This window comes from Rhinolophus hipposideros (genome assembly GCF_964194185.1).
Source record: "Rhinolophus hipposideros genome assembly, chromosome: 8".
Taxonomy (NCBI): Eukaryota; Metazoa; Chordata; class Mammalia; order Chiroptera; family Rhinolophidae; genus Rhinolophus; species Rhinolophus hipposideros.
In genome coordinates, this window is record NC_138054.1 from 77,957,959 (window position 1) to 77,985,290 (window position 27,332).

Genomic DNA, 27,332 nt, shown 5'->3' on the forward strand with positions numbered 1-27,332 from the left:
GTGGGTTTGCTCAGTGGTTAGAGCGATAACACCAAGGTCGCAGGTTCGAGTCCCACATGGGCCAGTGAGCTATGCCCTCCACAACTAGATTAAAAAAACAACTTGACATGGAGCTGATGGGTCCTGGAGAAACACACTGTTCCCCAATATTCCCCAATTTAAAAAAGGAAAAAGATCATGCTGCATGAGAGAAAACTGGCTCCAAAGAAGTTATTCCGATGAATCTTGAATACAGTTCCATAGGCTGCTGCATTAGAGTCACCAAAGAAGGCTTACTTTTCTTTAAACCTTTAATTCTGGAAAATTTCAAACACATGGAAAAGTAGAGAGAATAGTCCTCATATAATGTACCTTCATATACCCATCACTCAATTTCAACAGTTATGGACAAAATTATTTCTTCTCTACCATTATTAGTCACTCCCCCCACTGGGATTATTTTAAGGCAAATCCCAGATATCATGTCATTTTATCCTCCACTACTTTAAAGATTCTTTTTAAAATCATAGCCACTATACTATAAAAAAATGAACAATAATTCCACAATAGCGTCAAACAGAGGTCTTAAAAATATAGATTCCCAAACCCCACCCCAGACCTACAGAATCAGACTCCAGTTATAGAGAATGGGAATCTATATTTTAAAAAGAAGATTCTTCAGGTAATATTGGGGTCTGAGAACTGCTGGGTCATTCACATAGGACCTCTTAGGGATCTCTGCCAGACCCTGGTATATAATGCAAGTGGACCTGGCAGTTTTCAGTATATCAAAGTCTTGATTAATTAGTGAAACTCTAACAATTAAAATGCATCATGGGAAAGTATTAATTTGAAGGAAATCTGGCATAAAAGGTTTTATAAAATGTATATGTATCTGGATCCGATTTGTAAATTTGCGTTTACTGAAAATGTACAATGTGCCTTCCATTAAAGAGAACAAGAAGGACATATAAGATACACTTTTTAAAAGCATAAATGTTTTACCTTCAAATAATTTACAATATTTATTCATCTGTGCATAGGGCAGTTTGAAACTCAACACAACTGAGATGGCCCAGCAAGAACTTCCTGTGAACTGCACCTGCCTCACTTACTCTCATCTGATGAGTGACCAGCTGATATTTGTATGCAGCTGTATTACAAGCCAATTCACAGGCATGTAATTAAGCGCCCAGTAGGTGTTCAGAGCTGGACTAAAATGTAATAGAAGTACAAAATATATCCCTGCTCTCAAAGAGCTTATAATCTAGAGGGGCATATCTGAGATGCCCTGCAAGGCTTTATGCAAAGGTCCTCAAACTTTCCTGTACAGAAATCCCTGGAGAATCTTGTAAATATGCAGATTCTCACGCTCCACACCCAAATGCAGGGAGCTGGAACCTGCATTTTAACACTTTCTCCAGGTAGTACTGAGCCTCTTGGTCCTTAGACTATACCAGGAAAGCCAGAAAGCCTGAGGTCAAGGTTTTCCACACTTAGAGTCCAGAAATGGAAAAGCTAAATCTAGGCAGGTGTGCTACTGCCAGCGTTACTCCTTGCACTTAGTCTCCTAACAAGATGACTCTTGTTTGGGGGACAGATTCAAGGAGTCCCTCCTGGTCACCAGTGGTGTGTGCTCTTGTCTCTGTAAGGGGCCATACCCAAGCCATGGCCGCCCCGACCAAGGGCGTTGGGGATAATGGGGTGCTTTGCTAGGGAGGTCACCAACCCAAAGTGCTTTCTATGTACAGTGCACCTATCAGAGGCCAGCGTCGGGGCCACAGGTCCCCAACCCCTGAAAACCCCTGTGGAAGGACTTAGCTTCGAGAGGGTGGGCTACGAAGCCGGTACAAAGGACTGGCCAGCTTCTCTCCGCGGGCCACCTCGCCTGGCTCCTTGCTGGGGCTCCTGTGAGCTGCTGCGGGGCCAGGGGAGAAGGGATGGTGGTGGTGTGAACTTTGCCCAGATGGAGACTGCTGCAGAAGCGCGACGCTGTCCTATGTAAGGGGTGGAGATAAAGCCGGTCACCCCAGATTGGAATCGGAGCGCGCAGGTGAGAAACTGGCGTTGTTTCAGTGGCAAAATGGATCGGGCAGTTCCAACTAGTCAGTCCTAAGGAGGGCCACAGCCTCGGGCGGAGGGGCGGCGGGCCCCGCCCCCAGGACCCCCTGCCAGAGCCGAACACAGCCGACCTTAGGCGGCTGCAGCCTGAGGGTGGAAACCGACCAAACTCCCAGGAATCTCCAGCCTGTGGGGAAGACACAACCCTAGCCTCAGGAGCCACATTCCTGCCCTCCAGGGTCCCAAAGCGGATTTCTACAAACCAAGGCCCGAGAACTTCTTGGTGGGACGCTGCCAGCCCCGCGCGGGGGACAGCGCACGCAGCCACAGCCCAGTCCTAACTCAGTGGAAGCGGTTAGGCTTTTCCTTATAAGCCGCGCTGTCCCCAGGGTGCAGGGGACCGGTGCTCTGGGGCAGCTCCGGGGCATCCATTGCAGCCGGCCACCTCCTCCCCCTTCCCCGCGGGCTTTTGCACACGACGCGCGGCGGGCCGCTTCACACGGGGTGGCGAGGGCGAGATAAAGCGGGCGGACGCGGGGCGCGGAGAGGCGGGAGCTCCGCGCGCAGAGCCGGGACTGCAGCGGCGCGACGGCGGGACGATCCCACGGCGACCCCAGCGCGGCCGCGGCCCGAGCAGGCGCGAGGCGGAGAGGTGGGCTAGGGGAGCGAGTAGGACCACGCGGACGGCGCGCGGAGCTCACCCCGCACGTGAGTCCGCGCCCCCGAGTGTCCCGAGCGCCACTTCCGGGACTCGCTTCGCCGGGTGTCCGCGCGCCTTCCCGACCCAGCTCCCGGCGCGCGGGGCCGCATGAAGGCCACGGATAAGCAGCATTTGTTGGACGGCAGGCTCGGAGCCCGGTAAGGCGAAAGCGTGGGGAAGGGCGGGGATTTGAGCAGCATCGGACGCACCTCCTCGTTTGCTATCCTGGGATGGTTTGGGTGGCGGGTGGCGGCTTGAACTGAGACCACACAGAAGGGGTGGGGTGAGGTGAAGGAGAAGGGGAAATCCAGCTTGGCGCCGGGATCATCACTCCCTCACGTAAGGATCCTGCCTGACCCTTGCCAGCCTGTCTGGAGTGAGAAGCCTAGAGCCCCGCCCCCGGCCAGGCACTTTGCCCCCGGGGCAGCCGGGGCCTCGGAGGCCCTGTGGCCCCAGGTGCGCGAGATGGGGGGTTGCCCATCTTCCCGAGCCAGAGCTCTGTTCCTTCTCCGCGCTCGGGTGGACCGCCCCGCCCCTTGGCCAGTTCCCAAGGTCTTTGTCTCCTCCAGGCCTTGGGAGGGATGGGGGAGGAAAGAACACCTGGGCCAATACCCCTAGACTCCTGCAGACTGGTCATTCCCCTAGTACCCACCTGCGAACACAGGCTTCTGGTCGCTCCTCAGGGACTTCGAGCTTGGAGCACCCTTATCTATTCTCCTAATTAGACACATGGGACCTCCAAGGCCCCACAGAGAGCTAGGAGTGGAGTCAACTCTCCCTGCCTCCATCTCTGAGCTGAGTCTCCTTTTTCTCTTCTTCTCTGGCCAGGTCTTACACGGGATCTCTGTGGCAGGATGGGGCTGGCTGGGTTTCTCTGCCTCCACCTGGCGTGGATTTGCCAGCCATTGAGCTGGCTGTGGAGAACAATCATTACTGTCACACCCAGAAGAGTCCTGGCAGTCACTGTGACCCCAACAAGGAGCGGGCCCGTCGTCAGCTTTATGTGGCCTCTGCCATCTGCCTGGTGTTCATGATTGGGGAAGTAGTTGGTAAGGACTTTGTGCTAATTAAATGAAATTGGCTTGTAGATAGTCTGGATGATCTAAAAGACATTTCCCCTGTAATGTAAGCCAGTAACATTTAATACAGTGGACACTGGATTAGGGGCACCGACTCACACAGTGGAAAATCCACATGTAACTTCTGACTCCCCCAAAACTTACCTATAGTCCACCCTTTGCACCTGCAGATTGAACCAATGCGAATAGAAAACAGTATTTTCCTTCCACAGTTGGGAATGCGGAATTACTGTTTCTCATGGGGGGGGAGGGTTGGTTGAATCTGCAGATTCCAAACCTGCAGATAGGAAGAGCCCACTGTACTTACTGAAAAAGATCTAGGAATAAGTGGACAGGTACAGTTCAAACCCATGTTGCTCAACCATACTATAGCCCCATTTATCAGACCTTTACTATGCTGTGTTTAAAAAAAGATTAATTTTAAATTTAAAATTTTTTTAAATTAATTTTAAAATTTTGATTGAGAAAAATTTAATTTTTTTCAATTACCATTGACATACAATATTATATTAGTTTCAGGTATACAATATAGTGATTAAATATACCTTATGAAGTAATCACCCTGATAAGTCTGGTACCATCTGACTTTATCTGTTATTACAGTATTATTGACTATATTCCCTATGCTAAGTGTTTTATAGGCACCTATCTCATGCAATACGCACAACAACCTTGTGCTGTCATATGGGTGCTGTCAGTCTCCTGATTTTACAGATGATGAAAGTGGAGTACATTAAGTAATTTGCCCAAGATCACACACAACTAGTAGGTAAGGGAAGGCCTAAATGCCTGGAAAGAAAGAACATTTACTGAATGCCTGCTATGCTTTCCAGGCCCTATTTGAACTTAATTTTTCACATTCACCTTCTAAGTAGATGTTGTTAGTCCTGTTTAAGTTGAGGTACAGAAAAAGTAAATCACTTGCCCATGGTTACACAGCAAATGGGTGGAGAGGTCCCGGTTCCTGTATCTTTCTCCAGAGTCCATGGTTTCCCTGCTACACACACAGTTTGGGAAGTTGGCTTCTTGGAGAGCTAAGGACCCTCCACCCTCCTGGTACTGCCCCTGCAGGTGGGTACCTAGCACATAGCTTGGCGATCATGACCGACGCAGCCCATCTGCTCACTGACTTTGCCAGCATGCTTATCAGCCTCTTTTCCCTCTGGATGTCCTCCCGGCCAGCCACCAAGACCATGAACTTCGGCTGGCAGCGAGCTGGTGAGGGCACTGGCCTGGATGAGGGTGGGGTTGGGAGAGGGGTGGGTTTAAACATGGGTTCTTAGGTGGCTGCAATGGGTGGGTCGCTGAGTGAGACCAGGAGGGTGGCTTGGGTGTGGGAAGCACATGTCAATTTTTGTTTCTGTCCTCGGGGAACTCCTAGTCTGCTGGAAAGAAGAGTTCATCTTCCTAAGAAATGAAGTGGCACACTTCAAGAACAAATGACTATAGCATTAACTCTGCACATAACTCCATGTATCAGCTTGTGGGGCAGGAAAGCTCAGCCACGCCTTCTTGGCTGAAGAAATAGGATGTAAACCCTCTTTAGTTCATCTCTGGGCTGCATTCTCATTTTCCTCTTGGTGGGAGACGGCCCTTTCTCTCCTCAGAAGCTTCAGTTTGCCTGCTGAGCAATAGTATATATTTTAATAAGTCCATTTCTTTGCATGTAAAACTAAAAGGTTTGACCCATGTGACTTCTTAAGTGCCTTCTAGCTCTGACATTGTCAGAAGTATGAGTGGTACAGCAGGGTACCACCATGCCAGCTATACGTTCAGCAGAGCCCAGTGAGACCCAGGCCCTGACTTTGAAGGGTGGGGGTGGGGGTACTGGAGGGAAAGCGAGATCTCCTCCGCCTTAGGGCCCCATGGTAAGATTGGTGTTGGGGTGGGTTCTTCCTCAGAGATCCTGGGAGCCCTACTCTCCGTGCTGTCCATCTGGGTCGTGACTGGGGTACTGGTGTACCTGGCAGTGGAGCGGCTGATCTCTGGGGACTATGAGATCGAGGGGGACACCATGCTGATAACAGCAGGCTGTGCTGTGGCCATAAACATCATGTGAGTGAGTCCTCCCTCCTCCCGCTTCTCACATGCGTACTTGTGCTTGATCTTGGTGGATGCAGGCCAGGCCGCACCAGTACAGGCTACAGGGACAGAGTTTCCCTGATGGTCTGAGCTCTGGCACCTGGAACACCTGGGTCCTGCCTAAGGCCAAGGCCATCGGGAGCTGTAAGTCTGGGGCAGCATCAACTCCACCCCTGCTCCCAGGTACACTTCAGTGAATAACCTGGGAGGCTTCCTATCTGAAGTGGGGAGGGGTGAGTCTAGTTCTTGCAGGAGCAGATGTCCCTAGGGGCAGAACCCAAGTCCTTTTTCCAGCTGATATGCCTGAAATTGGTCTCAGAGAGAGGCAGGGTACATAGAGCATCTGTCTCATTTGGGTTCTTTCTCCCTTGCTCAGTGGTCTTGGGCAAGCCACTGCCCTCTCTAGGCCTCAGCCTCCCCATCTGTGACATGGTGGGGGAACTGATAACTTCCATGGTACCCTCATGCTCTCAGATTTGGCACTGGGGTATTTTTGAGCCCAGACTCAGCCTGGCATTGGAGCTGAATCCTTTGTCCTGTGGCACTCTAAGCTAATGCCATGTGGGTCAGGCTTTTCACATGGCCAAAGAGATCGGCAGTCTGGGGGTTGGGAGTTTTGCTCCACAGGTTGGCCAGACATAATGGGTGGTCTCTACCTGCTACCTCAGTGAGCCCCTTAGCTTTGTCTCCACTTCTGTAGAATGGGGTTGACTCTTCACCAGTCTGGCCACGGGCACAGCCACAGCCACGGAAACAGCCCCAGCCCCAGCCAGCAGCAGGAGAACCCCAGTGTTCGAGCTGCTTTTATCCACGTGATTGGAGACTTGCTGCAGAGCTTGGGTGTCCTGGTTGCAGCCTATATTTTATACTTTAAGGTCAGAGCTGGGGACAGAGGGAGGTGGGCCGGAGGGGGGGATGGGCAGAAGAATATAGATCATCTGGGGGCTCCTTCCGCATAGGACCCCTTCTACATTCTAGCTCCCTCCCATCTCTGGGCAAAAGAAAGTGTGGGGAGAGGGAAGGAACATTTATCCAATTCCTGATCCTCACAACCACCCTGTACTGGTGTTTTTTGCAGCTCAGAAAAGCTCACACAGAAAAGCTTACACTGTGTCACACAGCTGGTAAATTGTGGAGCCAGATTCAAACCCAGCACTCTGTGCTGCCGAAGCCTGGGCATTGCGTGGCACAGAGAGGCAGTGTGGTGTATTTGAAAGAGCTGAGGGTTGAGGGTGAAGCCTGGCTCCAGTCCTTGCTAGCTGAGTGATGTGGAGTGAGTCCCTTGCTCTAACGGAGTCTTAATTTCTATAAAATGGGGACATTGGACTAGATGGTGTGTAAGATTCCACTTAGCACAGCCCCTTGGTCAAGGAGGGGTGGGAAGGAACTATGCCTTATCCTGAACTGTGGTCTGTCCTGCCTGCCCTTCTGGCCATGGAATAAGCTGGGAGGCAGGGCTAGGGTAAGACTCATGTCCACCCTGCCAAGAGCCCCTCTCCCCGACAGTGATGGGTGGGAAGGGAGAACAGAAGCTGATGTATTAGGTGTTGAACCCCAGCTCTGCCTTCCCTTTTTCCTGTAGCCAGAGTACAAGTACATAGACCCCATCTGCACCTTCCTCTTCTCCATCCTGGTCCTGGGGACAACCTTGACCATCCTGAGAGACGTGACCCTGGTGCTGATGGAAGGTAACTGGGCTTGGGCTCCCTTTTTGCTCTTGGCTTTCCTGCTCTATTGAAGTTCCAGTGGTGGGGGTAGGGGTTGAATCCCAGCACATTGATGGGGAGCCAGGCTCTGGAGCCTGGCATAGGCTGGAGAACTTCCTGGGGCCCCAGGCAAATCTTGGCATCAAGCTGGGCCCTCAGGTATGGCCATTCCTGGAAATGTCCCCTGGACCATGCCTTCCCTTCCCCCTAGGCCCAAGGGTGACTCCTCCCTGCTGGGTGTCCTCCTTGACTAGTCAGTTGGCTCCTGGGTGGTATTTGCAGCACCTGGCACTTCAGCCCTTCCCCATACACTTCCTCTGTCTCCATTTGCTTCCACTCAGGCACAGTGAGGGGTGAAGATATGCTTCCTATTGCGGAAGGGAGGGGGGCAGACTGAAGCTCAGAAAAAGACAGTTGGTGTTGGACAGGGCTGCCGAATCCACTCCAGCTCAGGCCTTTTTTTCCAAAGTCCTGGTGGCTGGGCTTCGAGGGGTGCCAGGTAGTGGTGAATAATCTGCCCTGAGTTACCACACTCATTCACCTGGCTTTCTTGTGCTCCAGGGTCTTGGGTCATGGGTCTCTGTGTGGGCAGGGTCAGCCTGGATTCTGGTCTGGGGTCAGCAGGAGTGTCCAGCTGCAGGTCAGAGCTTTTTCTCCAAGAATGTGACTGACTCAGATAAAAGTGATGGTGATGATGCCCCATGTGGGTGCAGGGATCTCCAGCTGCCCTTCTTTTCGTTCCAAAAAACCCCACAAAACCTTTTTTTATTGAGCTCCTGTTATGTCTAGGCACTGTTCTGGGCACTGAGGAGGATAGGATGGTAAACAAAACAGGCTGTCCTGCTCTCATGTGGAGTTGCCATTTTAGAGGGGGAGACAGACAAGAAACTAACAAACGAGATAACTTCAGACAGTGTTAAGTGTGGAGAGGAAAACAACAACAAAGTGATACGATGGGGCTCATTTGGGAGATGGGGGCAACATCACATCTGCTGGCCAAGAAGGTCTTCTCTGAGATGACATTCGAGGAGCAGGAACCAGCACGGGTGGAAGGGAGCAGTTTCCTTTAGCCCATCCCTGCCATCCTCAGGGACGCCCAAAGGCGTGGACTTCACAGCTGTGCGGGATTTGCTGCTGTCCGTGGAGGGGGTGGAAGCCTTGCACAGCCTGCATATCTGGGCGCTGACCGTGGCCCAGCCCATGCTGTCTGTCCACATCGCCATTGGTGAGTGGTGGGGATCCTCAGGGTAGGGTGTGGGAGAGAGGCAGCCGAAGCCTGGGACGTCCCTGACGGGTCTAGACGACCCCAGACGCTTGCAGTGCCCATGCTTTGAACCTGGCCCCATGCTGAGTGCTTTGCACACATTATTTCATTTGATCATCACGATCCCATTTATAGATGGAGAAACTGAGGCTGGGGGTGGGGTGAGACAGTAAAGTCACTTGCCTAGGCTTTTACAGCTCATAAGTGGCAGAGGAAAGCCTTAAAGCCTGTGTTTTTCCTGCTCTTTTGGAATTGTGCTAGGTATGGGAACCAAGTTGCCTGGGGCAGGGGTGAAATCTGGGGTTTCTTAATTTTCATGGTCCCCTATCCTGTTCTGCTGGGGGTAGGGTGGAGAGTCAGTCTCTTGATTGTTCCTAAGGGCCCAAGAGTGAGTAAACGGTTCTCTGGTGCCTTCCCTGGTGTGTCCTCTTGGTCCCCAGCTCAGAACACAGACGCCCAGGCTGTGCTGAAGGCAGCCAGCGCCCGCCTTCAGGGGAAGTTCCACTTCCACACCATGACCATCCAGATCGAGGACTATTCTGAAGACATGAAGGACTGTCAGGCGTGCCAGGGCCCCTCGGACTGACTGCCTGGCCAGGTGCCAACTGGGGCAGGGGCACGACCTGCAGGTGGCAGGGCTCAGTGTCCCCCAGGTCCAGCCAGGACTCTGTTTACCCCATCTGTGTTATAAACGATTTCCCTCTCCTGACCTCTGCTCCATGATCAGTGTTGGAGGAGCCTTGCCCACTCCAGGAATGGGGCTTTTCCCCTTCCTCCCCATCTGATTATAGCCAGCCCACGGATGGGGACTCCAGGTGACAAGTTAATGTGACCCGTCTCTTCCGGCTCCTGGGTGGTCTGGCTTTGGGTCTAATCCTCAGCCAGTGCTGTCCTACCACCAGCCTCAGGAAAAGGCAGTGAGGCACAGTGAGGGGTGCTAGAGGGGAATGGCCTTAACATCCCCTTGCCTACCCACCTCATTTCCTGTTTTCAGTCTATCTGGACTTTGTCTTATGAATCTGTGAAGAAGCCCAGGAACAGAGTCCCCTCCCTTTGTCTCTAACAACAATCTGATGTAAGGAGGCTATGGGGGTTGGGGTGTTGTGAGGATCGTGCACTCTCCTTCTTGTCCCCCTGAAATGGGAAGCCAGGGGGCACCCAAGGCCCGTTTGTGTGGTAGTCACTTCAGCTGTGAGCCAAGTGTTTTCCTTTCCTAGAGGAAGGAGGCTTCTGACTAGGTAAGGACCTGGCTGCTTTCCTTTGTCCCTATTCCCCCAGCCTAAGAAGTTGTGTCAACACAAAGATGCCCTGGCCACAGGTGAGGGGTACAGGGATTTCAGCTTGGGTCCCACCCTAATCACCTCACAGCTCCTGGGCCACTTCTCAGCCTGATAAGTGTCCCAGGGAACTCAGCCTGAAATCAGATTTGATCGGGCCAGCTCTGACCTGTTCTGAACTTGGGGATAGAGGACAAAGAGGGGCTGTACAACTGGGACAAGAGACACTAGGTGAAAGTTCCTGAATTTGGAGGTAGCTTGTGTTTACAAGATGAAGGGGGGTGACCTGTCCCCAGTCTCACAGAGAAGGCATCATGCCCAGTCATCAGGTGGCCTGGTCTAGTGGTCTGTCTGCCACTAACAAGCACGTGCCCTTAGGCAAGTCAGCCTGGCTGTACCTCAGATTCTCATCTGAGAATGTTACCCTGTTTCCCTGAAATAACATCTAGCTGGACCATCAGTTCTAATGCATCTTTCGGAGCAAGAAATTAATATAAGACCCAGTATTATATTATATCATATCATCATATCATCATAATCATATAAGACCGGGTCTTACATTAATTTTTGCTCCAAAAGACACATTAGAGCTGATGGTCTGGCTAGGTCTTATTTTCAGGGAAACACGGTAACACCTACCTCACAGGGTTGTTATGAGGACTGGAGCCAAAGTCTGAAAAGCACCTGGTCACCTGGTGAGTGAAGAGTAGTTACTTTTATTTTTATCCTGGAAAGATGTTTCCTGAGGCGACCTTGCTTTGGAGCCAGTTTGGCTTCCCAGCCTCCCCAGGCATAGCTCTGAGTTGTCTCGATTCTGTCCTGACCCATGGTTTGGAGGAGGAGGGGTTGGTCACTGGCCTCCCCATCTGAGCCTTGCTCTTCCCATCTGTGAAATGACCTCTTTGTGCCTTTCCAGCACTTTCATTCAGGGTTGCCTGTGATCTAGGTCAGCAGGTTCTTCAGCCCCTCAAAATCTGTGGGAAGTCATTTGTGTTGGCTTAGAAGTGTGTGTGGGGGGGGATTGCTGAAGGCTGTGCTCAACTCCACCTCAATCGCAAGGGACTCAACCCCTCCTCGTTCCCCTTCAGCGATGGCAGGCCCCAGGAACCTGGATCCTGAGCTTTACTATATGTCAGGTCCTTATACCCCTCTCTAGACAGTCATTGTGGTGCTCCATTTTTCACAGATGAGAAAATGGAGGAGGCTCAGAGAGGTTGAGTCATTTGCCTTAAGTCACACAGTCAGCGTGAGGACAGTCTGGGGTTTCTGCCTCATACACCCAGGCCTCCCATACAGCAGGGGCTGGGGACTTGCTCTGGGCTGCATGTTACAGTGTGAGTCCTTGGGCCTGGCAGTGCCCTCCCCATGGGCAAGGCTATGCCAAGGCAGTTCAATGTCCTGGTAGTGTTCTGGGTGCCACAACTAGAATGGGGAGGGGAGGGGAAAGCTATCTCTTTCTACTGGATGGGCCTGGCACTCAGAGCCCTTCATGCCCTTGCCCTGGGAAGGCTGCCTGGGCTGCAGCTGTGTACTTCCTCACCTACCCTCAACTGTTCTTGACCCTGGGCCAGGCTGCCTCCCCTACCTTTGAACTCCCAGACTCCCCTCCTCCCCCCAAAAAAATCCAGCGGTCCCGTTCTTCCCAAGGGAGAGCCCTCTGTCTACCCCCAGCTGTGACTGGCCCCAGGGAGGCCCTGAGTCATCCAGAGGCCAGAGGTCAAGCTGGAAGATGGAGGTGGGAGGCCTTGGAGAGTCCTTGGGGGACAGCATGTTCCTGCCAGCGAGCTAGTCACGGGAGTTTCCAAAGCTGCGAGGCCACCAAAGCAGGAAAACACCTGACACCCTGGACCTGGGCTGGACCCACCTCCTCCACCCCTCTAGACTTGACCCCCTCCCCCACGCAGCTGCTGTAGAAGTATTTATAGCCTGAGCCTGAGGGGGCAAGGACACAGGCTTTATTTCGGAAGTGATAATTCCAGTTACAGGTGGATGAACCCAGGAGAACCCAGCGGCTCCTCCCCCACCACACTCTCACCTCCAAGCAATTGAGACAGCCTCTGCTTCCACCCAGCCCTCCTAGAAATGGCCCTTCTTCGTCCTAAGTGTGTGGGCCAAAGCGTTGGGACTATTCTTTCAGACCTCCCCCGCCCCAACCCCCCGAGTTTTGAGGTCTCGGGCTGCGCACCACCGAGCCTCCACGTTTCCCTGTGGGCTGCGGGACCCACGGGTGTTGGAAAACTCCGCTCACTTTTGGGGAGAAGGGAGTGCGGTGCGGCGCTGACCTCTACTGGTCCAGACTGGTAGTGCAGGGCGACGCGGGAGCCTGAGAGGAGGGTCTGCGTTCTCATCCCTTTCCTCCACTCCCCACCCTGCTCCACCCAGTGGGTAAGGAAGCCCCGAAACTGGCTTCCCGGCACCTCTTTGCTCCATCGCTGGGACTCGAGGATTGCGCCTGGCAACCCAGGCGTCTTGCGGGTAGCTGCCTTCCCGCCGGACTAGGGGATGTTTTGTCTTCTCACTCGGCACACGCAGTCCACACTCCCGCCACCGTCCGCAGAGGGCCGGGCACGCAGTTGATGTCTCTCCCATCTAGTTGTTCGTTAAATATTCGTGGCGCACCTGCCAGGCCAGAGAGAAGATGACACGACCCTGCCCTTCTGGGACTCCCAGGCCAGTCCTGGGGCCGGACGGTGTACGCGGCAAGGCAGCATGAACAGTGCCGCGACTGCGAAAAACTCCGGGCTGTAAAAACGCAAAGGAGACCAAACCGATCTGGAATAGGGATGGGAGTCAGGCAAGCCGCTGGAGCAGGCTAGGATTTGAAAGACAAGTAAAAGTGAGCTCCGCGGAGGGATCTGCGCCAGCAAGAGGCACCGCAACAGAGAAAGCGCGGCGCACTTGGGGACCGACAAAGGCAGCTGGGTTGGAGGGTGGGGCGAGGCCCCGCCCGCTCCGGGCACGAGGACTATCATTGGCCACTGGGGATCTGGTGTGTTGGCCAACTGGGCGCCTTGATTGCATCCCCAGATGTCCCATAGGAGGGGACATCTGAGCCGAGCCTCCCCCTCTAAGCAGGTGCAGCGCCCCCTGGGAGTAGATCTGGAGCCTCCGCGGGTCCCTCTTAGGGCTTTTCCAGGCTGCGATACTTCTTGCGCAACACGGACACCGGGTCCTTGAAGAGCACTGGGTCCAGACGGAGCCGAGAGGACACCAGGGGCATCTGGCCGAACCCTGTCGCCATCCGGTTGATGCAGTCTTGGTCTGCAGGCGCAGGCCCGAGGCCCCTAGGCGCCTAAGAGCGAGAGGAGAAGCATGGGAGGGTTTTCTGTCCTTGTGAACTCCCCTCGCCCCCGCCCCCGCCCCCTTGCAGCAGAAAGGATTTGGTTTAGCCGCTTAGAAGGAACGTTCTCTACCCCAGCCGGTGCTCTCCCATTGGTCACCCGCCATCCTTACCAGTGGTGTTCTGGTTTCCTGATGCCGCTTCCCATAGGGCACCTTGATGGGGGGCAGCTTGGTGACCGCTGCTACTAGGAAGTTCATCAGGACGTCCACACAGGTGGGTGCCTCATCTGCCAGGGTCCTCAGAGCCTTAGGCAGGGAGTGAGTGAAGAGGGTGTGGTAATACCTGGGTAAGAGGGGAGGACAGAGAGAGGCTGCGGTGGAATTCACACACACACACACACACACACACACACACACACACACACACGCCTCCTTGTCCTCATTCCTGACCTCACTCTCCCTTTGACCCCATCCCCAAGCCTCCTACCAAAGCCCCGCTCCTTTCTCTGAGCCCTGGCCACTTCAGAGAGCTGCCATCCCACGTACTAAGCGCTCTCCACTGCTCTGTGCTCTGGCTTGTCTGCAGCCAGAGGTGTCCTCCGTGCTCCTCCCTCACAGCTTCTTGGGGCCCCCACCCCATTCTCTGAGGTATGAACTCAGAGCCAGATTGAGGAGGGGTGGGGGGAACCAGCTGGTTCCAAGGCCATCCCAAAACCAGCGTCAGGAAGGATGTGGATGAGCCACGCCGATGCTGCTCCAGGAGAGCTTGCGTCACACAGCATTCTAACAGAATAACCTGGGCCCACCCTGCAGACATTAGGAATATTCTTCACCCTACCGAGTTTCCTGCAGAGCTCCTGGATAAATCTACAAGAGGTTTCAGGTTGCACATATTTGGTTTAAACATGTTTAAGGAAACCCTCTAAAGAGGCCCTCCAGAATTCAGTCCCTGCCCCCAAACGGGTGCTTCAGGAAGCTTCTGGAAGGCCTTGGGCAGTTCCAGCTGATCACACCCACATTTATTTTCTTTTTATACTCATTAAAATGTATTTTATTATTTTTCCACACACACATTTATAAAGCATCAGAATCATTCTCTTGTCACCCCCCCACCACCACCACCACCAAACCCAAACACTGTCGTTACCCTCTGCATGGCTGTACTTAAAATAACACTGGCTACCATTTGTTGACCATTTGTGTGCAAGCACTTCATATGGTTTTCTCACTTGATTAGCACACCAGCCCTGTGAGGTGAATACATTTTACAGGTGAGGAAGCTGAGCCTCAACCGGGAAATGGTAGATCTGTACCTTGAACCTAGACCTCTGGGCTCTAGGCTGACTGCTGTGTTGATGCCCATCCCACCCTGCTCCTGGTTTAAAGAGGGGGCGTTTCTGGCTGTCAGATCCTGGTGCCTGGGTTACCACCTGTACCTATGGTAGAAGGCAGCTGAGGTGAGGACCATGGAGAATTCGTTGGACCTCTTGGCAGTGTAGCCCCAGCCATTCCGGGCTTCGTCCCAGAAGTGGCTCCACGTCAGAAAGCCCACCATCCGCTCCGGGAAGCTCTGCCACACCACAAAAGCAAAGTCCACCTGGGGAGAGATTTAAGTGAGGTGTGAGGAAGGAATATCCAGAGATATGGAGGCAACTAGCTGAGGTGACTCAGGGAAGAAGGAGGTGGGAGCATGAAAGTTTCCAGGGGATTCTTAGAGGAACTTTTCTAGCTGGGAGCTGAAAAAAGTGTTTTCAGACTAGCCTGGGAAGCTTCTGTTAGATTTCTAAGGAGAAGGCTGAGTGGCTTGCTGGGGTAGTTTCAAAGGCAGGAGGCTAGACCTCTGGATCTCGTCCCTCCCAGCTCTGGGAACCTGAGGGGCTGCCAGGGCCCTCTGGCTCTGTCCCCACCCACATTGGGCTCCTATTGGGCCCAGTCCTCACCTCACTTGTGGAAAGATTGCTGTGGGCATCAAGGCTGAGGATGGCATCAGTGTTGATGGCACTGTACGGGTAGAAGCGGTCACTGACCTACAGTGGGAGGGAAGTGAGGGCAACTCAGCTGTGGGAACCTCCCACAGTAAATATATCTGAGTGTCTGCTAAGCAGGAGCCCTGCAGGCATTGTGTAGGAGGAAGGGCAGTGAAAACAGCAAGCTGCCCCGAACTTGGACCTGAGGAACTCATTTTACCTCCCTGGCCTCCAATTTCCCCCTTGATAAAATGGGACAGTTGGTGTCTAGGGGCCTTTCCAGTTTTGACCTCTCAGAACCCCTCTCTTTCACATTAGATGCTCACCTCAACCCTGGGAGGGGTTGTTAAACATCCTTCATTTGAAAGAAACAGGCCCAGAGAGATGAAGGGACTTTTCCCAGAACCACACAGCAAGCAGGTGGCTCACACCATCCCAGGTTCTCAGAAGCTACCCCCCTCTGGCCCAATTTGCTGCCATCTGTCCCCGTTTCCTCAGGATCCCAGATTTCTCCTCTATCCCGCATCGGAGACATCCAATGTACTCCCTCTGCCTTTCCCCAGTTCTCTGGAAGCACAATTCACAAGGGCCAGGGGATGGAAGAGATCATTTCTATAAGGCCTGCAGCTAAAACCCTGTCTGATTTCTTCAGGCCCAACTTGAAGTCCAGTTTTGGCTCAGGCCAAGTAAATGCCCTCCCCAGTTTCCGGCCTTCTGGGGTTGAGCCCACCCCTTCCACACCTTTCCTCACCCCTCACCTTCCTGGGCCCCTCCATGACTATCACGGGCACTGCTGTCTCAGGCCACCTGGGTGGGGGTGGCTTCTCACTGCTCCAGAGAACCAAGATCTAGGAGGAAAGGGAGTACACAAGTCTGGGGCAGAAAAATCCCTTGAGCGACCCTTCTCAGGATGGAAGAAATATGGGAGGTAGCTGTATATGTGAGTATGGGAAGAGAGCTTAGTTGGAGCCAAAGCCCTTTCATTGCTGCTCTGTTCTTGCCTCTGGGCTTCTGGAAGGTAGGAATTCTGGAGACACAAAGGTGTGGCATTAGAACTCAAGAGAGCTGGTGGTGGTAACAGCCCCTAGCTTGGGCCCTGACCCCAAGTCCCATCCCCATCTTCTCTGGAAGATTTTCATTCTCTTCCTCCTACTCCTTTATCATTCCCAGCCCAGTCAAATGTTCTGTCTTTGTTGCCCTTTCATCTATGCCCTGGCTGATCTCACTGGTACCCCGCTGTGTGAATACTTTCAAGAGTCTCTCTGGCTTCTCAGGAAGTGAGATTTGAGAGTCTATGTGCCAGGAAATGCTAACTGAATCTGAATCCCAGGGCAGAACCCTTTCCCGCATTTTCTCTGCATTGTCAGCATCAAGCCCAGGGCCTGATGTTCAGAAAGTGACTGCTGAGTGAATAAATGAACACACGTTTAACTTCAGCCTCCCCAAGAGGCACCTGCTTTTTAGATGGAGTCATCAATTTAAATGGGGAGGCAGAGAGGGGTTTGAGGGGAAGGTACTAGAAACATGGGACTTAAAGAAGCAGCAGGGGCAGTTGAAAGTCCTCCCTGTGCCTACCCCCAAATATGTGGCTCCCCCCAAGATGCATGGTTATCCTTGGGTTCTGGATGTCTCCAAAGGCCCTGCCCTGTCCTTTGCCCCCACCCTGGATCCCAGGACCGCAGCTGGCAAGGGGGCAGACCTGGGCACAGTGCTGGGAGCCTGCCACGGCCTGGATGAGCTTCAGGGGGGGCTGGCCTGAGGCCCCCACCCAGATCAGGGCGCTGAACCTGCCTGCAGGGCGAGAGCCTGGGGGAATGAGACACAGGCTATTAGGGTGGGAGGGGACAGATTCCCCTGGAGAATGACCTGAGTTGGGGACCCCGGAAGCCAGGAGAAATGTTGGGGACTCAGGGAGGGTCTTGGCAGGGCTCTATGGTTGAGGCTGGGATTGGATTTGGGGAGAGTTGATGGGGTACTTCAAGTTGTCCCATCCCCAAGGCCTACCCTGCTGCAGATAGTAGAAGGGAAAGTCCGAGGGGCTTGTGGAAAAGGAGGGCAGGGCCAGGAGTGCCCCCGGGGGGCTGTTCCACAACAGCGAGGGGTGAGCAGATACTCCAAGGATCCGGTCCTGAATAATCTGTGAAGTCAGAGAGGGCCGTGCAGGGGGTGTGGCCAGGGTGGAAGTGGGTGGGGTCTGAGAAAGTGAGGGCCTGGTGTAGCCCTGCACCTCCCCCTTCAGGCTATGGGGGTGCAGCAACTGCATGCAGATCGCTGGAGACAGAAGGTTTGGATGCAGAAGTCCAGAGTAGGGGGCATTCAGTGATGGTGTCAGAGGTGGCAGATTGCTGCCTCCCTCTCCTTCCTCACTTGTGACAGACATCACTAATAGCTCATGACTTTCTTTGCAGACCCAGAACCCCTCCCAATACAGCACCCTCATCGGAGCACCCGGGCAGCCACTGCCCATCAACTGGAGTTGGCACATGCTTTAGAATCTGTTTGCCACAGCTGTCTCTCTACAGATGGGGAAACTGCGGCCAACATTGGCGAAGGAACTTATCCAAGAGCTCACAGCCACATCTCAGATTCATCCTAGAAACATAGCAGGGAGGTGTCCAGAAAGGGGGGTGGAGAGGGGAAAAGCATGAGACAGGAGCTAAGCGCCAGGGCCCCCACTAGGTGATTCCACCTCACCTCCAGAGTGGTATGGATGATTTTCTCCACTGAGGAGAAGTAGGTGTCCCACAGAAACTGGGTCTGCTGACGCAGAGCAAGGACCCGGGTGGAGGGCATCTTCTGGAGGGCAGCCAGGAGGACCTGAGAAAGAAAAGGAGAAGGCATGGGGCTTGTCAGGCCCTGACTGACCCTGGTGGGGGACAGCCTGTGGTTGGAGGTCTGGAAACCTCTCATGGTTCTCCAAATAGGTTAGAAGCAGCCGCCCTTGGCCACGTCCCAGATAACATAGCAATCAAGAGTTCAAGGGCTGAGTTTAAATGTCATTTAGTAACTGTGATTGTGGACAAGCTACTTAACCTCTGAGTCTGTTTTCTCATCTGTAAAGTGGGGGAAATAATTGTACCTGCCTCATAGGGTGGTTGTGAGGATTAAATTAGATGATACATAATAAGTGCTTAGTGCATTGTAGAGGCTCAATGAATGGTAGCTATTGTTACTAACTCCTTACGTCATTCTTACTTCTCTGTGGATTCAAGGCTCGCACATATGTTTCTCACAGCTGGGCAAAATTAGTTTCATCCAATGGAAAAGTCAGTGTACCTTTTCCTTTTCTACACAAAGCCTCATGGAGGCACTCCAATTGTGTGTGTGTGTGTGTGTGTGTGTGTGTGTGTGTGTGTGTGTGTGTGTGTACACCCTTCCCTTCAATTGGGTATTTTAAGCAGTCATGGACCAGTGGGGCTGGGCTCATGGAGATCATCTGGTCTAACACATTGTACAGATGGGAAACCTGAGGCTGAAAGAGGCTCAGGATTTGCTCTCAGAACTTTCAGAAGTCTCTGCCTCCATCTGCTCCTATGGGAGTCCCAGAGGCTTGGGGCTGGGGAGGAAATCATCAATATACTGCATAGATGGGGATAGAACCGAGGCTAGCCTGGGGGCTGGGATCCTATGTACTGGGTCCAGTCCTCACCCCTCGGGCAGGGCCCTCAGTTACCTGAAGTGGGAGCCTCTCATCGGCTACAATGGCTGCCTTGGTCCAGTCGATGACCTCGGAGAAGGGCAGCTCCCAGAGAGGGCTGAGAAGCACAGGGATACAGCCAGCCTGGGGGGCAGGAGCATCACTGGGGAACCCAGTCTCACCCTGTACACACTCCCCCCTCCCAGTTCCGAGTCAGCAGCTGCTGCTGTTGGGGGCAAGGAGCAAAGAGGAAGGAAAAGTGGGGGTTGTTTTTGGAGAGGGGGAGTTCTGCCGAGGGGGAGGTAAATGCGGATGCAGGCACACCTGAGTCCCAGAGTAAAGAAGTAAAGGGCAGCTCACCACTCCTTCCCATTGGTCTGGGGCCAGGGCAGGAGTGTCGGGGGGCAGGGACAGGGGATACCTAAGTTGGGGTTGTACCTGCAGGGTTTGGAGGAAGCGCAAGGCATCAGGACGGCGGCCAGGGATGAGGCAGAAGGTGGCATTGGGCAGTGTTGCCCCAGGGTGGGTCCTAAGGAGGCACAGCAGGGGTCCAGTACAAGAGGCCTGAGACAGCTGCCCTTCCCCCCACCTGGCTCCCTCAATGGCTTCCCAGCCCCACACCAACACCCCCAAATTCACAATGTACAAACCCGCCATTGTGTTCTATATGTTAACAAAACTCATGCACAGCCACGCACTGACACACACGTGCCAGCCTCACACCTGCCCCTCCCCACAGCTGGGCTGGAAGGCAGGAGCACGGCTCTAGCTTTGCCTTTGCCCTTGGTGGTCTTAGACACCTCCCTTCTCTACTCTGGGCCTCAGTTTCCTTATTTGCAAAATGGGAGGCTGCGGGCAGACTTGGCCATGCATGTGTTTGCCCTCCTACTGCCCCGCCACACGCAGGCTGCAGACTCCCCGGCAGCCCTCACCTGAGTGGCCTCCATGCCCTGCCCTCCCCCCAGGCCGAGAGCCCAGGCCCATGAAAGGCTCCTCTGTCATGAGGTGGGCTGGGCCCTCAGCCTGGAACCACACAGGAAGCTGCTGCCCAGAGGCCCCCTAGCCCAGAGGACAGGCCTCCTCTGTTCCTCCCATCTCACCCCCCCAGCTCCAGGGCCACACTCAGGCTGTGTGTGCCTGTGGGAGGGGGAGTCACACACTCCTCGGAACCACCTCCCTGGGACTGCCCACCCAAGGAAGCATTGCCTATAACCTCACTACTAGGTAGGATGGGCAGACAGGACTCCTGGGCTCACAGGCCTGCTCAGGGTGGGGCTGATGAATAGGGCCCAGAAGGTCCTAGATACAGCCTATCTGGTCCTGAGTCTGAACCTTCAAGAAGCACTCCTGGGAGGACTTAGTCAGTCTCTGGACCAACCCCGTTGAATAGATGGGGAGACAGAGTCTCAGACCCAAAAACTAGCTCAGGGTCTCCGAAAGGGTTGGGCAGAGCTGGAAGTAGAACCAAAGTATGCTAATTCCTGACCTTGGGTTATTTGAACCACCCCAGAGCTGTTGCTAGGGGTCTCCCAGAGGACCCTTGCCTTCTTTCTCCAGTATTCAGGTATCCACCAGCTTTCTCTGGAAGATGCCACAAGTTAAACAATAGGACACTCTCCACCTCATTAAAAGCCACAGCACCAACCACCTACAGCCCCACCCCCACCCCAATAAAGCCGTAAGGGATTGAAAATGCCTAAGAGTAAGGCTTTAGAGATCCCAGAGACAAAGAGCTTGATGAATGAGCTGTACCTCTCAGCCCTCATTAGCCTCCTCTGTACCTTCTTCTGTGTCTCTGCATGTCTTGCTTCAGCCTGGAGCACCCCTCCTTGCCTTGCCGCCTGAGAAATTCCTCCTAGTAGGTCTTAATATCTAAGTTCAAACATCACCTCCTCTGGGAAGCCCTCCTGATCTCTTCAGAGACAGCTCCCACCTCTCTGCTCCCAAAGCCTCTGTGTGCCCTGTAGTAGTACTAATGAACCTTTATTGAGCATATACTTTGTTCCAGGCAGTATATGTTTACGTTCCAAAGTATATGTTTAAGTACTTTACATGCATTACCTCACTTCATTCTCACAGCAACCCTGAGATGGGAGGAATGGGCTGTTATTATCCCATTTTACAGATGAGGAAAGTGAGGCCCCCAGAGGTCTCATAGCTCTGCAGTACAGCAGCCAGGCAAGCAGCTTGCACAACCTCTCTCTGCTTAACAATGTGTGTTGTAACCAGTGACTTGTCTGTCTACAAGACAGAGCTACTTGAGGCCAGGGTTGCCCCTCCCTCATTTCAGTATCCTCAGGGCCTTGCAGATTGCCTGGCCAAGGATGGGCACTCGGTGAGCTGGATGAATGCATGCTCAGTGTGCAATAGAGGATAGACCCAGGACCAATGGACCCAATGTCTGAAAGGCCAATTTCAGCACAAATTCTGTTAGTGAAGCTGGCTGCAAGTAGCCAGTGGGTGGCCTGGGGAGGTGGTGAGTTCTCCATCAGTAGAGGTAAATAAGCAGAGGCTGGATGAGCGCCTGTGTATGTATGTATATGAGAGACAGTGTGTGTTACAGAGGGGTCATTGTGATAACTGCTGATGAAGTCTTGGGGTTCTGTGACCATGCAAGTTGCTGGCCTTGGACTTGGGGCCTTGGGGCCCAAGGCTGGAGTCAGTGTGGTTCTACCTCCTTCCATATGCCCCAGGCACTTTGGCCTTTGTGGGCGCTTGGCCACAAAACAGTTGTAAAAATTATAGTTAACTGTGTACATATAAAAATGAACAATATGTGAAAACATTTTCTTCTACCTAAGAGCTCATTGTGTTCCCTCCTGATTTTCAAAAAAGTGAAAACAGTTTCATGGGCCCCTAAAAGTATCATGGGCCCTTGGCACTGTGCCCCCTATGCCCAGGGGACTTTAAAATATGCACTGAATTTATGTAAACAAACAAAAAGCTGGGAGAACATATGTACACATGGCTTGTGCACACACAGGGGACCTCAGAAAAGTCACAAGAGAAACTGGAAGTGGTGTTTAGCTCCAGGAAGGAAAACTGGGTGGCCGGAGATGGGGTGGGAGGGAGTTTTCACTGTATACCCTTTTGTGCCTTTGGAATTTTGTACCATGTGAATGAATTCCCTATTCATAAAAATAAATAAATAACAATTTAAATGGGTGGAGGCTTATTCCAAAGCAACAGGAGACTGTTCAATGAAGGTGGAAAACCGTGGGCTTTGGAACCAGAAGTGCAGGATTTAATCCCATCTCTACTGCTGCCAAGCACTAAATCAGAAACATGAAGGGAGGCCCTGGTGAATCAAGGAGCTTGTCACCAAAGCCCCTTGGCTGGCTCCCTCCACCTCTCTGAGCCTCAATTTCCTGTTCTCTGAAATGGGGATACTAATACCTCCCTAGCAGGGTGCTTCCGAGGATTAGCCATGACTTATGAAAGGTGGCTGAGCAGAGCCTTGCCCAGAGCAAGCTCTCCCCAAATGTTCACTTCCTCCCCTCCCCCTTCTTTGCCAGCTGAGGGAATGTGGGACAGTGGTGGGGACTGAATTGCCTCTTTCTCTGGCCCGCAGTTGTTTATTCAGGCCACCTTCCAGGGGCTGGCCCTGTGGCTGTAGGCCTCCCTCTCTCCCTCTGTCCCTGTTCTATCTGGCTCACTCAGGCAGCTGCCTGGCACTTCAGGGAAACTAAGGCTCAAACTACCCTTACGGAGATTATGGAGTCCCTGCAGGTGGGCTGAAGCCAAAGACAGAACTTCCAGACGTTCAGAGGACAATGAGAGCCTGCCAGGTGTCACACCTTGGAAATAAACTTATCAAAATTGCTACTTAGAGGGTGGCCACATTGATTAGGAAACCATAGCCAGTTTTGGTCAATGTTGGATCAATCAGTAAACCTACCTACTGTGTGCGGCTCCCTAACTTTCAGTTTCTCAAAGAGGTTCAGGCTGCAATAGCTTTCGGAGTCACTAATAGCCAATTGCATTTAGCGGTAACTAAAGTCAGCTGAAAGAAGAACTTCCTGTAAGCAAGACTAGCTATTAAATGCCAAATCAGAAAAGCGATGCAGGGCTCGGTGAGCAGAGAACCTTGTCACCAAAGGTGAGTTCTGCCTGAGCTCTGAGCTTGAGGTGACTGGGTGGATCCCGACTTTTCGGTTTATTGCTGAAGATGCCCGTTAGGGATGGGTCCTGGCAGAAGGGCCTTGGGGGCTGACTGGGGCAATTCCTTTTTCACCCCTGGCTGCAGGGATCCCCGGAGGTCATGTGCCTTCAGGAGGTAGAGGGATTCCATTCCCACAAGAGCCCTTTGGCTGAGAGAAGCCCCAAACGCCCCAAGCAGAGGCAAAAATGGAGCATGGTCACGTGAAGAATTCCTGGGAGGAAAGTGGAGCTCAGGATAATCCGTGTTGTTCTAGCAGAGAATAGGGAGGTGCCTGAGGGTGGGAGCAAGGGAAGGAGACCAGAGTGACAGGTTCCAACTCAGGTCTGCTACCGGAGATGGAGAGGGGACCCTCTGCTGTGGGGGCCCTGGATAACCTCAAAAGGACTTTCATTCTTGCCTGCTCACACTGCTTTTGGATATTGCTGGCCTCCTGTGGGTGCAGAGGGTTTAGGATGCTTAGGGGTTAACTGCCTTATCACCTGAGGTATGTCACCCCAACTAGCCCAGGTAGAGAGAAGTTTCTAAACAAGCTCTCCATGTCCCATAGGCCCCAGCACCCCTTGTATGTATTCAGGACTCTCCTTGGCAGTAAGTTCTTCTGTCTGTCCAACCTAATAATTCATATTTGCTGTCACCAAAGGCTGTTTCCCTGAGAGGTTAACTCCCCCAAATTAGACACAGGAGCAGCTTCCATCTGTGACCGGTTACTAATCTCCATGGCTTTGAGGCATTTGCCGGGGTTGATCATGAACTCCTCCTCAAAACTCAGAATTCTAATGCTAACGGCTTTGGAGACAGGCAATTCTGAATTAAAATGCTGGCTGTGCTCCTTCTGGCTGGGTGACCTCAAACAAGTTGCTCAACCTTTTTGAGCTTCAGTGTCTTAGTGTCATCTCATTATAATCATTCTTTAGGAGAGTGCTTAGCACAGAGCAAGCACTATAGAAGTGTATAGTCAATAAAATATTAGGGAAGGAGAGATTGGAATAAGAGAAAAAGAGTAAGTAGGAGTGAGCATAGTTTTATATTTTTAAAGATCTTTAAGGGGGAACTCCAAACCTGTCCTGGACATTACTTGTGGCAAATCACCTTCTTGGTGGTGGTGTTCTTTACTGTCGAATTTGACTCCCTCCTGCTGTAGCTGAGGCCTAAATTGGCCAGGACTAGCTGGTTCTCCCACCTCAATCCTGCCCTCGGCCAGGCCTCTGGACTCACTCCCATCTCAGACCCCTCCCGACCAGCCCCTGAGGGGAAAGGTCCACTTACTGCTCGCGTCCATGGTCCTGTTCACAGCGCCCATCCCAGAGGCAAGCAGAAGAGTCGGTGCCTGCCATACGCCACCCGCCCCTCTCCTCTGCCAGGGCCACCAGGGCCACCCTGGGCTGGGGGCTGTGCTGCCGCAGCTGGCCGGGAGCCCCACCTCGCAATGGGTGGGCTTCAGGGAGAAGCGGGAGGGCCACGTCAAAGCCAGGCCGGAAGGTGTCCACTGTGGGGCTGGCCTCAGCCACTATTGCCTGTCCCAGCTGGGAGGTCTGGGAGCAGGAGGCTGAGTGGAATCGGAGGACCAGATGGTTCTTGCCCCCATTCCATTGTGGGGGCACTGGGCTGCACTTTCCAGCGGAGGCATCCAGGCTGAGGAGGAGGAGGCAGGCTTCAGCAGGGCTGAATGTGTGGTAGCGGGATCCCTCAATGGCAGCCAGGATCCTGCGCTGCGTCTCAGAGATGGGGTCAGTGGCTGGGTACGTGAATACCTTGAAGCCACCACCCTTGCACTTCGAGGCGTCAAAGCAAGCTCCCCAGTCGCAGCTGCCACTATGGGGGGCTAGAGGAGATTGAGGGACATCTTCTGGGAGTTCCACAGGCTGGGAGAAACTCTGCAGGAGCTCTGCATCCAGCCAGCGGGGCCAGCCTTTGGGAGACTCTGCCCGAGGTCTGGCGGGCACTGCCAGGCGGAGAAGGGGGAAGACTCCCAGGAGGCCAAGGAGCCAGGAGGTTAACAGTGCCAGCCAGAGGGCCTTCCTTCTCCACGACTGCATGTGGCCACCCACCGCCAAGACTGGGGTTAAGCAGGAGGAACGGGGACCTGAGGGTGGATCGCTGGAGCTGGGATCAACCTTCTAGTTCAGCACCCTCATTGTACAGATGGGAAGACTGAGGCCCATCAAGAGCAGGCTGCCAGTGTAAGGTCAAACAGCAAGTCACCAGCCAGGCACAAGGAGGCTGAGGAGGACCCAGCTTTCTGGCCTTGGCTCCCTGTGGTCAGGACTCTGCTTCCTCAGCCTTTGGACAACCAAGCCAACCTTTGCCCTCCCAACAGGGCCCCCTGCCCCTGGGCACTATTCAGGCTGACGCAACCCCTATCCCGGCTGCTAGGCCTCGTCTTTCTGGTCCTTCTGCTCTCGTGGCTGCACCCCCTGACCCGGCCCTCAATGGAGAGGAGGACCGTCTGCCAGGCCATGGGGGACCCATTAGGGCTCCCAAAGAGGTGGTTTGGACAGGGTACAGGGCTGGAAGGAAGAGGAGTGGTCTCCCCAATCCTTCCCCTGCCTGCGCAGCCCCGGCCACCCCTATTCCCGCTGACAAGCACTCCTGGGCTGCAGGCCCTATGGCTCAGCTAAAATTAGACCCTGTGCTCTATGCGGGCTATCAGGGTCAGCTGAGGTCAAGACTTGGGTGCAGCCAGTGGCCCTTGCCTGGGTGCAGGGAGAGCTCTTGATCCTGGTCCTCTCCCACCCTGCCGCTGTCCCCAGCTCAGGCAGCTCGGCCCCTCCCCCCACCCGCAGAAGCTGTCCCTGCACGCTCTGGTTTGAAGCTATCACGGTGCAGCGGCCAGGGACCCTGCACCAAGCCCCTGCCCCATGGCCCCCAAGCCCAGTCGCTGTCTTCTGTTCCCTCTCCAAGCAACATCTGGCCGGTCCAGATCTCTCTCCTAGAGGCAGTTTGGCTCCTCCCCCGCCAGCTCTGATTTGCTCCTGCCTGGGAGGCAGGGTCTCCACTTAACCCTTTCCAAACCAGTTTCCTTGATTGCTATTAATAATAAGCAGGAAGGACCTGCTCACAGGTTGCCAAGAGCTATCACAGCCTCTGTGTCTGAATTCTCACATCAACCTTTCAAGGCAGAGGTTTATCACTCTCGTGTTTTACAGAGGAGAAAAGTACAGCTCAGAGAGGGGATGCTACTTTCATAAGGGGACTCAGCTAAGAAATAGGAGGGTGAGGATTTGAACCCTGAGCTCCTGACCCTAATCCTTAGAGCTTCCCATTGGTCACTCCAGCTGGGGGGACTGAGTGTCGGAGTCTACAAATCGGATGAGGTAATCGAGGTGTTAAGCAGCTGGTGGGGTATGGTATTAGGTAAGGTGCTCCTGACTATATTTTCAGGATTGGTCCCTCTTCCTTCAGCAGCCCCCCACCTCACCCCACCCATCTCATCCAGCTCCAGCCTTTTAGGGCCCACACCTGGCACCTCTCACTCAAGTTCCCAGGTCTGCACTTGCCTGGAGCTCTGTGGGGAAGGTCTTTATGTTTGTTCCTGTCCATATGGTAAGATCTTCCTGGAGTTAAACTTGACTCTCCATTAGTCCGCACTCATTGGAAGGGTTCCCTTGCTCAGTTCCTTGGTCTGTATTCTGTGAGGGGAGTCAAGAATCACTGGGGTGATGGGGGAGACACAGACCCTGGTTGCCAAGAGCTCCAGTCTGACAAGAAAGGCCACAGGGAGCTGGGCAGAACTGGAGTGAACTCTGTCTCTGTCCTCTCATTCTCTAGAATGGGTATAATGATATCCGCCATAAGATGGTTGCCGGGTTAAATCCAGGCCTATCCCAGGGGGGTCCTTCAACAAGTGGCAGCCTCCTTTCCTTGCTTGCCTTCCCCTGATTGCACAGCACCGTTGATCGGATGAGGGAACCACCATGGGAATGTTTGGCCCTTGGTGAGCAGCCAGTCTGAGGGGGCAGGGGTCACAGTTCATACTGTTAAACAAAAAGTTTAACTTCCACAGTTGAAAGTCTTTTTAAAAGAAAGGATTTATTAGGCCATTGCTAGCAAAGAAAGAGACTGGTCTTGGGGCGTGGAGTCTAGACCACACTGGGTCTGTTGTCCTGGAGTTTTGCAAGTGTTTTTATACACCAAGT

General features: G+C 53.4%; 3 protein-coding genes across 11 annotated transcripts in view; 2 read left to right on the forward strand and 1 right to left on the reverse strand.

Moving 5' to 3' along the window:
• Positions 1–1,763: 1,763 nt before the first annotated feature.
• Positions 1,764–18,579, forward strand: SLC30A2 (solute carrier family 30 member 2). 7 transcript variants are annotated; one of them, XM_081057263.1, is made up of 9 exons: positions 1,764–2,032; positions 2,279–2,898; positions 3,569–3,789; positions 4,891–5,037; positions 5,721–5,874; positions 6,602–6,776; positions 7,484–7,589; positions 8,698–8,832; positions 9,312–9,912. In XM_081057263.1, exons 2-9 carry the CDS (start codon positions 2,849–2,851, stop codon positions 9,455–9,457), a joined length of 1,134 nt encoding a protein of 377 aa, XP_080913389.1. In that variant the 5' UTR covers positions 1,764–2,032; positions 2,279–2,848; the 3' UTR covers positions 9,458–9,912. The 7 variants fall into 7 exon arrangements, with proteins under 7 accessions (XP_080913389.1, XP_080913392.1, XP_080913387.1 ...); XM_081057266.1 differs by having other exon boundaries at positions 1,945–2,032; positions 5,002–5,037; positions 9,312–9,579; XM_081057261.1 differs by lacking the exon at positions 9,312–9,912 and adding an exon at positions 17,806–18,579 and having other exon boundaries at positions 2,006–2,898.
• Positions 12,082–25,808, reverse strand: EXTL1 (exostosin like glycosyltransferase 1). 3 transcript variants are annotated; one of them, XM_081057253.1, is made up of 11 exons: positions 24,463–25,808; positions 19,473–19,563; positions 19,071–19,178; positions 18,092–18,214; positions 17,402–17,534; positions 17,097–17,203; positions 16,156–16,245; positions 15,371–15,457; positions 14,867–15,027; positions 13,602–13,773; positions 12,082–13,440 (listed from the first exon to the last, which is right to left on the reverse strand). In XM_081057253.1, the coding sequence occupies exons 1-11, from the start codon at positions 25,230–25,232 to the stop codon at positions 13,270–13,272; spliced, it is 2,013 nt and encodes a 670-aa protein (XP_080913379.1). In that variant the 5' UTR covers positions 25,233–25,808; the 3' UTR covers positions 12,082–13,269. The 3 variants fall into 3 exon arrangements, with proteins under 3 accessions (XP_080913379.1, XP_080913380.1, XP_080913381.1); XM_081057254.1 differs by lacking the exons at positions 17,097–17,203; positions 17,402–17,534 and having other exon boundaries at positions 24,463–25,375; XM_081057255.1 differs by lacking the exons at positions 16,156–16,245; positions 17,097–17,203; positions 17,402–17,534 and having other exon boundaries at positions 24,463–25,375.
• Positions 13,569–27,332, forward strand: part of PAFAH2 (platelet activating factor acetylhydrolase 2) — a 59,287-nt gene continuing 45,523 nt past the window's right edge. Inside the window, exon 1 of the mRNA XM_081057256.1 lies at positions 13,569–13,704. The gene's annotated coding sequence lies outside the window, so the exon portion shown is untranslated. The remainder of the gene's footprint in view (positions 13,705–27,332) is intronic.